General features: G+C 34.4%; 1 protein-coding gene across 3 annotated transcripts in view; it reads left to right on the top strand.

Moving 5' to 3' along the window:
* Positions 1-14,685, top strand: part of SLC4A4 (solute carrier family 4 (sodium bicarbonate cotransporter), member 4) — a 291,594-nt gene extending 276,909 nt beyond the window's left edge. For 2 of the 3 annotated variants that reach the window (XM_004681226.2, XM_012724181.1), the window contains 5 exons: positions 1,319-1,387; positions 3,871-4,044; positions 6,106-6,267; positions 12,292-12,371; positions 13,023-14,685. In XM_004681226.2, coding sequence (XP_004681283.1) covers positions 1,319-1,387; positions 3,871-4,044; positions 6,106-6,267; positions 12,292-12,371; positions 13,023-13,128 — 591 coding nt within the window. In that variant the 3' untranslated portion in view covers positions 13,129-14,685. Of the gene's footprint in view, positions 1-1,318; positions 1,388-3,870; positions 4,045-6,105; positions 6,268-9,443; positions 9,541-12,291; positions 12,372-13,022 lie in introns of all 3 variants that reach the window. The other variant, XM_004681227.2, reaches the window with a different exon arrangement.
* The last annotated feature ends 694 nt before the right edge of the window (positions 14,686-15,379 follow it).

Raw genomic sequence — 15,379 nt, 5'->3', positions numbered from 1 at the left:
TGAACGGAATGTGCTCACCTTGTTGCGGTGATTATTGGACTTCCCCACCACACTTTTTGTTTTTAATTTCAAGGTCTAATTAGCTATGTTAAAATTGTTATTCTTTTTATGAAGCTGTTTTTTACAAGTGAAAAATATTCCATACATATGTAACAAATCCTGTAAACAATAATAATTGAAGCTATTCATAACACATTTTGGAATTTACTGTTTTACCAGGACTGGACAAAATTTTGGTCTTGGCATAGAACTGTTTTAGGTACTCACTAGAAGAGGTGGATTGAAGTTGTGTCCCTTAATATATGTGGTAGTTAACACATGTGATAGCCATCACTTGAAAGCCCTGGTTTTCTGGCAATAGTGGCCGCCTTTTGGAAATTTGGTAAGATTGGACTTAATGGAATGAGAGTCTAGTAATTGAGCTCTGAAAATTCTGAAATCACTTGCATTTCTTTTCAAAGTCCAACCTCAAAAGCCTTTTGTTGTCCGGAGAATATACTTCCCCAACACAGAATCACCTTGATTTGCTTAGCTTCTTCAGTACCAGAGACATTTCATAGGTCTAGGATAGATAAAGCTGATAAACATTAGATCGAAACTTCCCATTGTTTAAACTCTTTGTATTAAAGTAAAAGACTTGCTAATTAATGTATGAGAGCGTATTAATTCAGTCTTAAAAGATGTGTATTAATCCGTGTGTGTAATTAATTGCTTCCAGATGCTGCATGCTCCCTTCAAGCAGTGTTCTCATTAGTTAGTCCTCTTAATATCACTGAGAGGAAGAAAGAGGCGAGGCCGTTTTTTGATGTTTACTTAATTGAAAGAGTCATTTATACACCGAGCATATAGAACACTTGGTGAGAATTTTTAAGGAAAAAAACATCAATGTAGAAACTTGGGAAAGGAAGTTGGTCTCAGAGGCAAAGCAACCTCTGTTTCTGTTTCTTCCTTACAGTCCATGAAAGCATCTGGTTTACATAGTCGTTCCCTTTTAAGGACAAAGGGAAACAATTTTTTTATTATTAAAAATAGTTATTAAAGTCATGCATGCTCATTGTGAAAAAAATGCAAATTAAGTACCGAACAATAATTGAAAGTCTCCTTCATCCTCCATTTATTTCTAGCACAAAGTTTTTAGAAATTTATCAGTGATAAATAAAGCACACTTATGAGAGGTTACCATAATGTTTATGTCCTGTCTTTTTGTTTCAGATTTAGCCTCTATTTAAACTCCCACTCTCCATTATTGTTGTCAATATTATTATTATTATTATTATATTATTATTATTTCTTAATCTCCAATGTTTTTCCTTTCTAGTTTATTCCCATGCCTGTACTTTACGGTGTTTTCCTGTATATGGGGGTAGCATCCCTTAATGGTGTGCAGGTAAGTTTTCAAACATAACAATCTAAATATAGTCATGTTTTTTCTAGTAATAAGATTCTAGTAATAGATATTTGAAGAAAAAGTCTAACCACTAACTGCTGAGTTTCTTAAATTTGTTTCCTATTTTCTCCACCATTCATTCACCTGTTTCATACCATTCTTGACAATTAAAGGTCATTTGACTAGGAACTTATTACCTTCTTTCCTTTCTTCCTTTCCTCCCTCCCGCCCCCCTCCTCACCTCTCCTTTTTCTTCTCAAGAAGGAAATCTCTTTTAATATGCTTCACAAGATGTTTATTCATTTGCATTTACCGTATATCAAAAATAGACTATTTTTATTTGGTTTGCTTTTCACATGACTGAGATCAATGATCAAATGTTTTACACCAATAAAAGAATAAAGTCAGTCTAGTATGAGTGCTACTTTTTAGCTATTCACAAATTGGGTAAAACTGCACCCACCCCCTTTTAAAAAATCATTAGGGAAAACTTTGTAAGGGACTTTGTCTTTCAACTGGGGTTTAATTTAATTGGCACCAGGAAACTGGAAGTACTTCTGCTGTTTCTTGGCACCTTGTTAATTGTAGCCTTATTTAGCACTTAGTAATGTTTTAAAGGGAAAAAGACTGCATGTTCTGTGACCATCATAAGAATTTATTTGCGCTCCTTCATAACAGTCTTGCTTTCATTTGTTAAATTCAGATTAATTGGTTTTAGAGTCAGATAGAACTGGGAAAAAGGCCAGACCCCCCAAAAGAGAAAGGCTATTTGAGTTCTCCTGGCTTAGTCAATTGGGTAGAGGTCTTCACCTTCTGGATATTTGTTACAAATCTTAAGGTAATTCATCATAGATTTGGCTAAGGGAATGTGAATGCGGGTTGTGCCCAATAAACTGTTGATACCAGGCATTATAATGTGCAAAATATATTTTATCTTTACCTGGCATTGTAAATATTCTTTATTCCCTTAAGTGGAAAATAGGACACTTGATATGGCCTCCAAACTAGGAGTTTTTATGTTTTGTTTTGTCTTAGTTTAAATCAGAAGTTTGCTTTTATGTCTTCTAGGTGCTTAACCCACCTAGAACTCAGTATATGTTTATTAAATAAAAGAAATATAAAATGATTTTATAATGGGGAAAAATCCTTCATTAAAGGGGGCAGCTAGAGGATTTCATAAATTCTGCAGTGCTGTTTTCTCTTTTCTTGAGTCTTTCTCTTTTCGATCTTTTGGCAAGATTTGACTTAACTAGAAATTTGGTAACCCAATCTTTATAAATGGGAAGTCCCACATCAGTCAAAAATAGCTCTGGATTTTTAAGATTTATTTATTTATACTTACAGAACTGGGGTACAAGCCAGAGGTGTAGGGGTGGTGAGAGGATTCACCAGAGACAGAGTGGGGAGCACAACAGGCAGTTCGTGGAAGTACACTGCTGAGGGGAGCAATGGGTGGGTCAGGAGAGGTCTGCCACGCCGTGTGGGTCATTTCTGGGCAGGAAATCGAACTCATGCTGAGGTGGCTTTAGCTTCTTAGTGCTGTGCTTTAACCTACTGCACCACTAGGGAGGGCCCTTTTTTACTTTTATACTTATACCTTCCCTTCAAAATAAAGCAGCTACTTTTTCAGAGTTAGCTAGCTGTTCTCTTCAACAGCTGTTTATTGAGCATCTTCCATCTGAAACATCCTGTTATAGGTCTTTAATAGCGTCCAGTCATCATCAGCATAAACCCAGGAACTATTCTTTGAAGTGTAGCACCTGCCACAGAAGTGCTCGCGGTCACTCCAATACCTGACAGTGTGATAACCTCTTCCAGCTTCATGTATTCATTTGTTAACCCTCTGAAACTTACTCAAACATTCATGTAGCTTTTCTTTTTTTTTTTTTTTCTGAAAGAAATGATAATGCGTTATTGAATGTATTCATTATATGATGCAGAGATAAATAGTGGGAGCTGTATGAAAATACCAAGTGCATTCCCATTTTCATGTTGACTACAACCTGCATGTCCTTGAAACATCTCTAAGATGTACATAATGTTATGGGCAGCCCCTCTTTTTTCATACATACAAGACAAATGAGGCAGATAAAATATATCAGTTAGATTTCTTCCCTTGGTTTATCATTAGTAAAACAGGCAGAAACTCTCTCCTGAGCCTCAGATGGTAAAAACACAATGCAGGAGATGAGTATCTAGAATGTATATTTTACCTTGTGATACTATTCTTTGGTGGGCACTTTGTCTCATACCTCTGCATTCAATTTCTGCAATGTAATATAAAAATTGGAAGACTCATATTATGTCTCACAGTGCTAGACTCAATTTCTGCACGTCCTGGCTAGTGTCCTCTTAAAAGGACCCTGCTCGCCTCAGTTACAGAGTGTAAATCACTAGCAGTAGTTAGGTATAACGAATATGACTTTGGTGTCAGCTCTTACAGTAATATACTAACTTGTATTCTCCTCCTCCTTTTCTCCTAGTTCATGGATCGTCTGAAGCTGCTGCTGATGCCTCTGAAGCATCAGCCTGACTTTATCTACCTGCGCCATGTCCCATTGCGCAGAGTCCACCTGTTCACTTTCTTGCAGGTGTTGTGTCTAGCCCTGCTTTGGATCCTCAAGTCAACTGTGGCTGCTATCATTTTCCCAGTCATGGTAGGTATTTCTGTAATTGAATGTATTCATAAAGGCATATTGATGTCACATGGTGATATGGAAAGAACAGAAGTCTCTTATGTGTGGTTCTAGTTTTTCCCAACTTTGCTCTATTACTTTGATCATTGTTACATTCAGGTTCCTATGCCTTTTGTTGTGTAGGCTCGACGTTGGACTCAGACTCCACTGAGTTCAGGTTCTGCCTCTGCTTGGTCCTGGGCAGTGAGCTGCCTTGGCCCTGCGGTGAGCTTACCAGCAAAATGAGAGTAGCGTCATCATTGTTACTCTGAGCACCATGATGATTATCAAGTGTATAGCATAATACTTGACACACAACTATTTTTAAAATACGGTTGTAGAATTAAATCAATCTAAATAACAAAGTACAATACACTTCAGTTCAAATAATTGAGAACAAGTTCAGCAGTTTGTGAAAGGTCGTCTGGTAAATTAGAAGAAATAGAATGAGAAGTTCAATTTTTAAAGTTCTTGCTATCACATCATTCTAAGTTTAAGGCTGGCTCTACCCTTCCCATCATTTGATGTGACAAGGCAAACAACCACCGTTTTCCTCTGAATCACAAGTACTGGGAAAAAGGAAATTCTAGCTCTGTATTTCACTTCATTGTTGAATTTTATGCTTTCCCATCATTTTCAGTTTGTGAGAAAATGCACGTGCCTGCCCTGAACCAAGTGATGGAGCCAACCTCAGCTCTGCTCTGTCTCCCCCACTTCTTTGGGAATAGAATTTACATATGCAAATCACATTATATCTTTTATAAACATTCTCTTACTCTTAGCCAGGATGATTCTTTTACTTTATGCATATTATTGAGTATAAAATTTTTTCTCTATAGAAGCAAAAGATGCTATAAAGTACTAGTGATCTTTGCAGAGCAAGATTTTTTTCTTGATTACCCCTTATATATCACTCTGTCATTTTTTACAAAGCTATTAATTTACTAGAAAATACACTTAGTCTGAGAAATGATTCCCATTTGCTTATTGGTGTAGTCTACCTCTCTATTAGTTTTGCTTAAACCAGAAAAATCAGAGTTAGACTTTCATAGATTAAAGTATATCCAATAACTTTACTTATTGTTTATGTTGAAATATTAAAAAATGTTTTATCATCATAAAGTATTTTGTATTTTCGAGCACTTTTATTTGACCACAGAATCCATGTGATATTATTAGTGCTAATGCCATTATTTCACTAAGATAATGTAGAAACTAAAATTATAGAGAACATAATGTGGATAAAGACAAGTTTAAGGCAGTCAAGATTCCTTTCTCCTTCTCATTCTAAGTTTACTGTTAACCAAAGTCATATTTATTTTGCCTTAAAAGCTCTTCAACAGCTATGTATAGAATCAAAGACAGAGCTTAATTTTAAATCCAGACAGCTGGAATCCTCATCATTCCTTTACCTGACTTTGTGATTCTGGGCTACATATTTCGGTCTCTAAGCTTCTGTTTTCTTAGTTATAAGATGGAAATAATAATATCTACTTTGTGGGTTTGTCATGGGAATAAATGAAAAAATATTGCTAATGGTTTGATATAACATCTAGTAAAAGGAAAGTATACAGTAAATGGTAATGATTGAAGTTGTCCTATAAATTACATGGCATGCACATACTCAAATATTACCTCATTTATTACTTTGAAAATGTCTTAAGTCTACTGCATGCTATACAAAATGTCTTAATTTTTGGAAAAAACTGTATAGTGTGTTAAAAACCTATGTAATTTTGAATGACAAAAATTCATGTGCAGGGTATTTCTCTTTCGACTTTGAGTTATTTTATTAAAAATCTTATGTTAAAGAAGATAGTTCAGAAAATAATCGTTTCACATTGAAATTCTAGTTAAATGTGATCTTGTGTTTCCTTGAGCAAAACAAGTGAATTTCGACTAAGATGTTTATGAGCCAACTTTCCCAATGAAACCTGGCTTCATATAGAAAGGATTTTACTGACTTTGATGGGACATGTATAACACTAACTATGACTTCACCTGACATAGTTTCTTGCATGCTTTTTATATTTGTCCTCCCAGATCTTGGCACTTGTAGCTGTCAGAAAAGGCATGGACTACCTCTTCTCCCAGCATGACCTCAGCTTCCTTGATGATGTCATTCCAGAAAAGGACAAGAAAAAAAAAGAGGATGAGAAGAAAAAGAAAAAGAAGAAAGGAAGTCTAGACAGTGATAATGATGATGTAAGGAACTTTCTAAATTTCCAAAGTTAAGCTAATAAAAGAAAGAAATGTGAGCATGTAATTTTTTTATCCCCTATACGAGATGTTTGATTGCATTCCTCCAAGAATATATACCTGGCCATGTTATGTTACTCTTCACCTTCCTTTCCCCTTTATATTCTTTGTTTGTTTGTTTTATATTTTTTCCTGAAGTCTTTTCTGTATCCATGAACTCAATAAACTCACTAATAGTGAAGTTCATAGTGACCACTTAAAAAAAGTGCCTACCAGTCTTCAATCTCACAGATAAAAAGGCAGTTTGCTTTATAATACTTTCAAGTATATTTGGTTTGCTCTTAATAATCCAGGAGTTAAATTTAAGATAACTCATTTTCTGTAATGTTAAGCCTGATGTGCACAAATGGTACTGCCTTCATCTCATATCATCTATGTATCTACTTGAGATGGTTTTTAACCAGTTTTCTGTTCTTACTCTCAACCTCACATTGAAATTTAACAAGATTTGGGATTATTTCTCTACAAATCACCCAAAAAAAGGGGAATTGTAATCTGGGTTTTTTGTTTGTTTGTTTTGTTTTGTTTTGTTTTTTATATAATTGTAATAGTGTTATAGTCTAAATGTTCTTCCTATAGTTGGATGACTAAGTTAAAGAATCACTGTTTTTTTTCTTTGGGAGACTATTTCATAGAAATATAGGTATTCCAGTAGGTATCTATAATCAGTGGTAGGAGAAATTCTGAAATTTGCTTTTCTTATACACACACACACACAGCTTACCCCAGTAGTATTTTGAAAGAATTGCCAAATGTGAAGGTTTATTCTAAATTTACATCCCTATTCTGATAGGACTCCCAATATCCTATTTTTTAGTGGGAAATAGTTAATATTTGGAATAAACATGTTGATTTTTGTTGATTATGCATGCCTTGTCCTTCATTGACAGAATTATTCTTTAAAGTATATATTTTTGTCCCAATTTTACAGAAGGAAATATATAGAGAAGTTGTATAGACCAAGAAATGTTAAGTCATTTTTTTGAGGTGTACACAACCTTAAATAGCAAAGTCAAAAGTCTATTGCAGGCCTATTTGGTTATTTACAGTTAGTCAGATTGTAGTCTTTGAAGAGCTTGGAAATAGTATGATGAAATAATTCACAGATAAAATTGGATTCCAGATAAATTAACCCAAAAAGGAAAGGCTAAATATAGGGAGGCACATTTAACTGAAGAGTAAGTATGAGGATGCTTTTGTGATTGTTATTGTCCATTCTCAGGGAGAACAGGTGTATAGATTTTCTGTTTCCAGTGAGGACAATAAGAAAAAGAAATGTGTTTAAACTACAGCAGAGATTAACATACAGTATTAAAAAGAATAATGCATTCACATGTTGACTAGAAATCAATCTTTGAAATAAATTTCTAGATTACTCAAGACCAAAAGAAAAGATTGCATGAAATACTGAGATAATTGAAATAGCATCTCATCTTGAATTTTCAAAACAAGTTATCTCAGTTTATATACATGGATATCAAATTTAAATCCATTACACATTACAAATGTATGAGGTAATATTATGGAGTCCTCTATTTTTTTTTTTAAGAAAAATAATAAAATTTTGACTTTCAGGAATGTTTTAAATTTAATGTTCTCTACTGTCAAAAGTTGGATCAAATGAATTCCTAAGAAGTTCTTCCAATTCTGCAACTTTCAACAAATCATATTTTATGTAAGCAGTATTAATCTTTTGTTAATAATATTTACCATTTTCAACTTCTTGTTTCCAACAGATTTTATGAAGAAAATATGTAATACTTTTTACTTACACATCTGTGCAATTAGATCTCTGTGTCAAACTTATTATTTAGGGTCTCTGCATTTGGAAGGTGGCTCACATGGTTAATGTGGGGTGGGATACAGGAACACAGGAAGCCTCTTACAGATGTGAAAATTATAGCTTTAATATTTGTGAAGAGAAATAGTGAAAATTTTGGCTTGCCAACATTTTGAACCCCATTTTTGTACTTACCAGCAAGCTGTGATTAAGAGTTGGCTGCCAACCTGTTCATCAACAAGCACTATTATTGGGGAAATAGTTGAAATACTTAGTAAGAATTTTCCTTCTTGACAAAGGAAGAGACATATGGCATCTTCATTATTTTCTTTTTGCTCAATTTAGTGTTAATACCTTAGTTCTTTAAAAGAAACTTGTTATATATTATTCTTTTTAAGTTCATCATAAAGTAATTTTCAATGTATATTGCAAGATGTTTGTTAAGATTTTTTTTTCTTTATTTTTCTTATCCTCTGGCTCCTTTTTTTTTTTTTTTCTTTCTTACTTTCAGATAAAGGTTATCTGCTTGTTGCTTTCAGTTGAAATGAATCCGATCTTTTCTGTTCAGGCATAGGCTTATATTAAATACAATGATTTAAAAATAAAGTGGAAATCCTTGGAAATCTATTACAGTTTTGGCTTTGGTGACCTTCTCTTTAAGCAGCCTAATGGTTATCTGCCTGGTTTTATCATTTTATGCTCATTACGAGTCCTTTCTACTTACTTCGCCATTATAGGTACCTTTCTTTGGATTTTATTTCCTCATGTTTTGTTAAGTGTTCAAATATGTTTGGTACAAACAACTTTAAATGAACCTTTAGATATAAGATAATTTTTGGTAGAGTATTAGAGTAAAAACAGGACATTTATTTTCACGTGCATATAAAGGGTTCCTTTATAGTGAATATTAGAACAAGTTCTCCACCTGCTTGGAAGGAAAGGTGAATCATCATTTTCTGAAGACGGAATCAGAAAGCATAAAAAAATCAAGAATTTGAAGGCCACGTTATAGTTTAAGTCCTTAGGTTTCATCTGCTTTTATGTGGAGGTTTTTTGTTTCACATATAGAGTGAACCCATCACTTTTTGCTGACTGAAAAGCTTGACACTTGTTCTACTTGTGATGACTCCATTTGGTATGGTTCTAGTTCTAATTGACTCGATCAGAAGAGGAGAAAAGAAAAGTCGAGGGGAGAGACTTCATAGAGTGGAAATGATTATGTCTAAGGTTTATCTCCTTAGTACAGTGTGAAAGATAATATGATAGGTTTGATGAACTCGAGGAGATAGAGAGAATTCTGTAGTAAAGACTTTCTAAAAATTGTTGTAAATTTCTTTCACAGTCTGACTGCCCATACTCAGAAAAAGTTCCAAGTATTAAAATTCCAATGGACATCATGGAACAGCAGCCTTTCCTAAGTGATAGCAAACCTTCTGACAGTGAGTAGAACTAACCTCTTGCATGCCTGCTTAAATATGATTTGCACTTACAGAGAAAATGCTTTAGCATTATCATCTACATTAACTGTCTATTTTCTTTCCTTTTTATGTTGTGAATATTTACACTTAATTATTATAAAACTTCATTTTTACTTTCCCTGAGATTCACCCCCTTAAGTTCTTCCTTTTATCCATAACCACTTAAGGGTGTTTTTTTGTTTTGCTTTGTTTTGTTTTTTGGTAATTTCTCTGAATCAAGTAATCACCAATTTCAAATTTCCATGGCTAAACTTCTAACCATGTTTTTAATTGATTTTTCTTTTTCTCCACTATTCCGTAGAATTGCAGCTTATAGTACTACATCACTGTCTGTTACTGTTTGTCTTCCTTAGGCTTCAACCAATGATCAAATCAGCCCCAAAGGGAAATTGCTTCAAGGGCCTCTCAGTGATCATTGAATCAATTACTGAATATTGAGAATTTGCAATAATTGTTATTTTTAATTACATTGGCAATTACAAAATAGTAAGGCAACTTTATAGGTAGATCCTGTATGATGTATGCATTTTCTTTTAAGGAAATTTCTTCATCCTCCTCCTCTTGTTTCAAAATCACCTTTGCAACTACACTAGTCTTGCTGGAGTAATAGACTGGCAGCTAAATTATAATGGTTTCTGACATACCACCTTTTCTTTTATAATTGAGTTAACAGGCCACTTACAGGTAAAACCTCGGTAGTAATACTAGTGAGTATCTTAAGCTTTCCACTAACAAGTACCAATTGCTTTCAAGCTACTTACACTTTGGAATATCATCTGAAGAAAATGTATGTTTTTAGATTCAGGTACGTTTTCAGCTATTCTGATCTGCAGTAGGAGAAGAAGACAATCGAGACACTTTCTGTTTCTATTTGACATTGTTAATTGAACTTCTATGAGAAGTTACCATAATTTCAAATAAATGACTATTTAAAAAGGGTTTATTAGTTACCCATTGCTGTACAACAATTTTTCACAAAACTTAGCAACTTAAATCAACAAGCATGTATTTTCTCACCCATTAAAGGAATTTAGGAAGAGATCTCTGCCAAGATTGCCATTGAGCTCTCAGCTGGGATTGAGTCTAAAGACTTGTCTGGATCCAGGAATCTGCTCCTGAGTTTGGATAGGAGGACATTGGCAGGAGGATTCAAGGCAACTCCAGGAGGCTGCCCATAATGTGATATCCCCTCATTGATAACAAAAAGAGAAACCAAGACAGGAAGTATAGTCCTTCATCACAGAATCTCAGAAGTCACACGCCACCACTTCTGCCATATTCTATAGGTCACACAAAATAACCTTGGTCCAGAGTAAGGAGGAGGTACTCAATTACTTGATGACAGCAGGCAGAGAGCATTGGGACAACATTGAGATCATAAACTGTCACATCCCTTCTAAGTGCAGTTTAAAGGCTGTTAAAGAAAAAAAATCAGGCAGTTTTTGAGACTCTAGCAAAATGTTTATACCCGATTGATTATTTAGTGCTAATTATTTTGTTTTCTCAAACACCCTTTAAAAGTATACATGGGTAGATTGCTAGGAGTGGAATAGCTGGGTCATATGGCAGATCCATTTTGGATCTTTTGTCATTAAGTGTTTAAGGAACTTTTATAGTGGCTGGACTAGTTTATATCCCTGCCAGCATGTGGATCCTTTTTTCTCCACATCCTCACCAGCACTTCCTGTTTCTGATTCTTTTAATATGGACCACTTTCATGGGTATGTGGTGGTATCTCACTGTGCTTTGGATTTGCATTTCCTTCACAAAACATGAATTCTAAATGAAATCTGCACCCCTATATTTATTGCAGCACTATTTGCAATAGCCAAGATATGGAAACAACCTAAATGCCCCAGAACATTATGAGTGGATCAAGAAGATATGGTATATATACACAATGAAATACTACTCAGCAATCAAAACAAGCTCATGCCATATTTGGCAACATTGGATGGTGCTGCAAAGGATTATACTCAGTGAAATACATCAGAAGGAAAAAAAGATGATTTCAATTACATATGTAATACAGAGAAGCTAGACAAAGACAAAGCTGACCATAGATGTGAAGAACCCAGGAGGGGTCTAAGAGTGGTGAAGGTGGGCTGGGGGGAGAGCGAAATGGCACCCATAGTGAAGGGTTATGGGTGCTTTGGTGATGGGAGAAATCTTCTATCGCCAAAAAATTAACAAAACTGTAAGAAAAAAGTACTGAAAAAAAAAATAAAGGATACATGGGAGATTAACAGTACAATATATTAGATGTTTGCTTAAACAAAATACCCATGATCATTCCAACTGTAATCTTTTTTGTCATCTGACATTTATAATCTATGAAAAAAACAAAATTGATGGTAGACTGACAGTAGAAATAAGTTCCTCAATCCCTCCTCCCCATGAACAGCAAGACAAACTAGTGAAAGCTTTAGCTATTAAATTGATGCTGTCACCCTCTAAAAATGATTTGTCTCCTTCCTCCTCACTACATACAACAATGGTTGTCTGTGCCAGAAATCCTCGAGTAAAAGAAACTAAGTTAGGCTTCATCACACTCCATAGATTCTTAGCTGGATATGGTGTTTATTGAAGTTGTTTAAACTTGTCTTTCTTAACTCTTTCCAGTTGTGAAAGATTCTTCAATGTTTGTAATCGTTTTATTTTCATTTTAATTGTATCATTTACCAAAAACAACACATTTTTTTTTTCTCCCAGGAGAAAGATCACCAACATTCCTCGAACGCCACACATCATGTTGATAAAATTCCTTTTCTTCAGTCACTCGGTTTGCCAAGGTAAAGGACAGCCCAACATTTTACGTTGTTCCGTGGTCTGATTGCCCACAGAAATGTAGTCAATGGTAGGTTATTGGCAGAACACCTTGTTCTCCTTCCTGGCTACAATTTCTCTTAAATATATTACCCAGTCACCAAACCTGGTCCTAGCCCTCACGGGTGCGCCCATTATAAGGCACCTGCTTTACTTATTCTCAGAAATAATGGAGTCGTTCTGCATCATTAATGTAAAACCCAGAATCAGTGTTAGCTCTTACATTTCAGTTTTCTCTCGAATTTAGTGGGTAACTGGCATGTCCTAGAAAGTCCTCTCAGTTGTTTGCTTCCCTTTTAACAAGTTTCAGATCTTACCCGATTTTCCAAAACAGTGGGCCCTGAATATTTGCTTCATCCTTTTGTCCTTCAGGTTATGATAGTGTTGGTCTTCCTTCTTTTTGTTTTTTGAATCTAGATATGCAAAGTTATATTTTTATTTGAATTTCTCTACTGTTGGTCTCATCCTATTTAAAAATGTGTTAAATACAGGAGGAGATAAGTATTTACCTAAAACAACTAATGACACATTGGCTTCTTCACAGTGCATAAATATTTGGTAGATGATAAAGAAATATTGATTTACTTACTATTTCTTGTCTTTTTTCTTTTCCCTAGTCCTCCTAGAACTCCAGTAAAAGTTGTGCCTCAAATTAGAATAGAACTTGAGCCTGAAGACAATGATTATTTCTGGAGGAGCAAGGGAACAGAAACTACATTGTAACCTGTCTTTCTTAGAAACGGATAGTTTTGTTAACTTTCTTGTTTTTTGTCTGGTTGTTTATTTTTTAATTTTTGTTTTGGTTTGATTTTTGGTCATTGGCCAAATACTACAGCACTCTCTCTGCTTCTCTCTTGCATAGGTAAAATCAAGACAATAGTGCATCGCTCCTTAAAAACATCTGAAGATCCCCTTTTGTTCCTAATTTTCTGATGTGTACTCCAACAACCAAATTCCTTGTCACTCAAGAAACGCACAGACCCTGTCCTTTTCCTTCATTAAGCAGAGGGCAAAAGTATTAAGGATTTTATAACACCTTTTATGAAAATGCTGAAGGAACTTACAACTTTAGCTTTGGAGCTGTGCTTGCTGGCTTATCTTTCTGTCTGGTAGAACAAACCTTGACCTCCAGACAGAATCCCTTCTCGCTTATAGATCTCTCCAGGACTGGAAAAGTGCTGCTATTCTTACTTGCTCTGCTTATGAACCCCAATCTTAGAGTATCGAAACAAAAAACTAAAGGTACTTTATTCCCTGTAGAAAAACTATTGCCATCATTGTAGCAAGTGCTGGAATGTCCCTTTTTCCTATGCAACTTTTTTTAACCCTTTAATGAACTTATCTGTTCAGTACATCGAAGAATATTTTTCTTCCTAGATTTTGTTGTTTAAATTATGGGGCCTAACCTGCAACTTATTTTTTGTCAATTTTTTAAACTTTTTTTTAATTACTGTAAAGAAAATGAATTTTTTCCTGCAGCAGGAAACATAGTTTTGAGTAGTTCTACCTCTTATTTGTAGCTGCCAGGCTTTCTGTAAAAATTGTATTGTATATAATGTGATTTTTACACACATGTACACACACAATCTCTAGGGTAAGCCACAGGGCTGGATCAGATTATAAACACCATGTTTCTAAGCATCCATTTTTCCCTTTCTTTAAAAGAATTTAACTGTTCTATGAAGGAGGTTGGGGGAACAGGGAGAAGCTCCTGTGTCGTAGGGATAATTGATGTTTTGATAGTAGTATCTGGGCACAGATGCTGATGTATTGCCATACCCATGTCCTATACAGTATTGTTAGATTTTTTTTCATTGTGAAATATGTGTGTGTTTATGTATGTACTCTGTGTGTGGCTGGTGCACACATGTGCAAAGTTAGAGAAAGAGTGATGGTAGGGGAAAGGCAAAGTTATTCAGCCTCTTGTATTATGTTTTATGAAATCCAAACTACCTATAAGAAACCCACCTGAGACCCAAGAGACTTAACCATTATACAAATGAGGATATATATGCTTTGCTACCCAGATATCTGTTACCATCATACAGACAATAGCCCATATTTGCAATTATGAAATCCTTAGAAATTTAAGAGATCACTTGCACATCTACTATGTGTTCATGAGAATGCAGATAGATCTGCAGAAGTGTAAACATTTTAACAATACACACACATACATTTTAGGCTGGAAAGGCAGTTCTTCCTATGAATGAACTTTTAGAATATATATGTGTACATATGTGTGTGTGTGTGTGTGTGTTTCGGTACCATATCACAGGTTAGAAAACAAAATTAGATCTTTATTAACTAAATTTAGCATGTTATTTAAATGTAATATTTTTAATAGGATGCATTATATATTGTGAATGTGCATTAAAGTTAGCCTGTTGAGTGTTGAATCCATAATGTTGGGTTCACATAACCACATTTGGAAAATCCTAATGAAAACTGATTGGTAGAGCACTAGGAGCAGAATGAAACCACTTTCTTTTGGTTTCATAATATGCATTCATCTTATATTAATTAAGTTATAATTCTTTCCTTTTGCAATTTTGATTATAACAAATTTTATCCTGCATAGCTCTTACTTTTGTGGTATCTGATACTCTTAAAACTTTTTATTTTATGCTGTACAAAACTAGGCATAAATGAGTTATAATTTTTTCATTAAAATGAAAGTGGTAATTTACATGTTATTTGTTAAAACTCCACATACTAGATTATGAGATCAGGGCTATTTTTAGAGCCATCCTTAAAATGACTATTCTATATGATTTAATATTTTATTACCTTAATATAAAACTACTAAGAAGCTTTTCCTTACTGCTGAAAGCATCAATAAAATGTTTAAAAGTCATGCATAATTAAGTTCAACCTAACATATGATCTTCTTACACACTTCTTTTTTGCTTTTCTAAAAACTCTTGATGTATATTTTTCTCCTCATATATCAAGTACTTGACGATTCATAACT

This window comes from Condylura cristata, unplaced genomic scaffold (genome assembly GCF_000260355.1).
Source record: "Condylura cristata isolate star-nosed mole 26May11 unplaced genomic scaffold, ConCri1.0 scaffold00012, whole genome shotgun sequence".
NCBI classification, from domain to species: Eukaryota; Metazoa; Chordata; class Mammalia; order Eulipotyphla; family Talpidae; genus Condylura; species Condylura cristata.
This window is presented reverse-complemented; position numbering and strand designations above follow the sequence as displayed.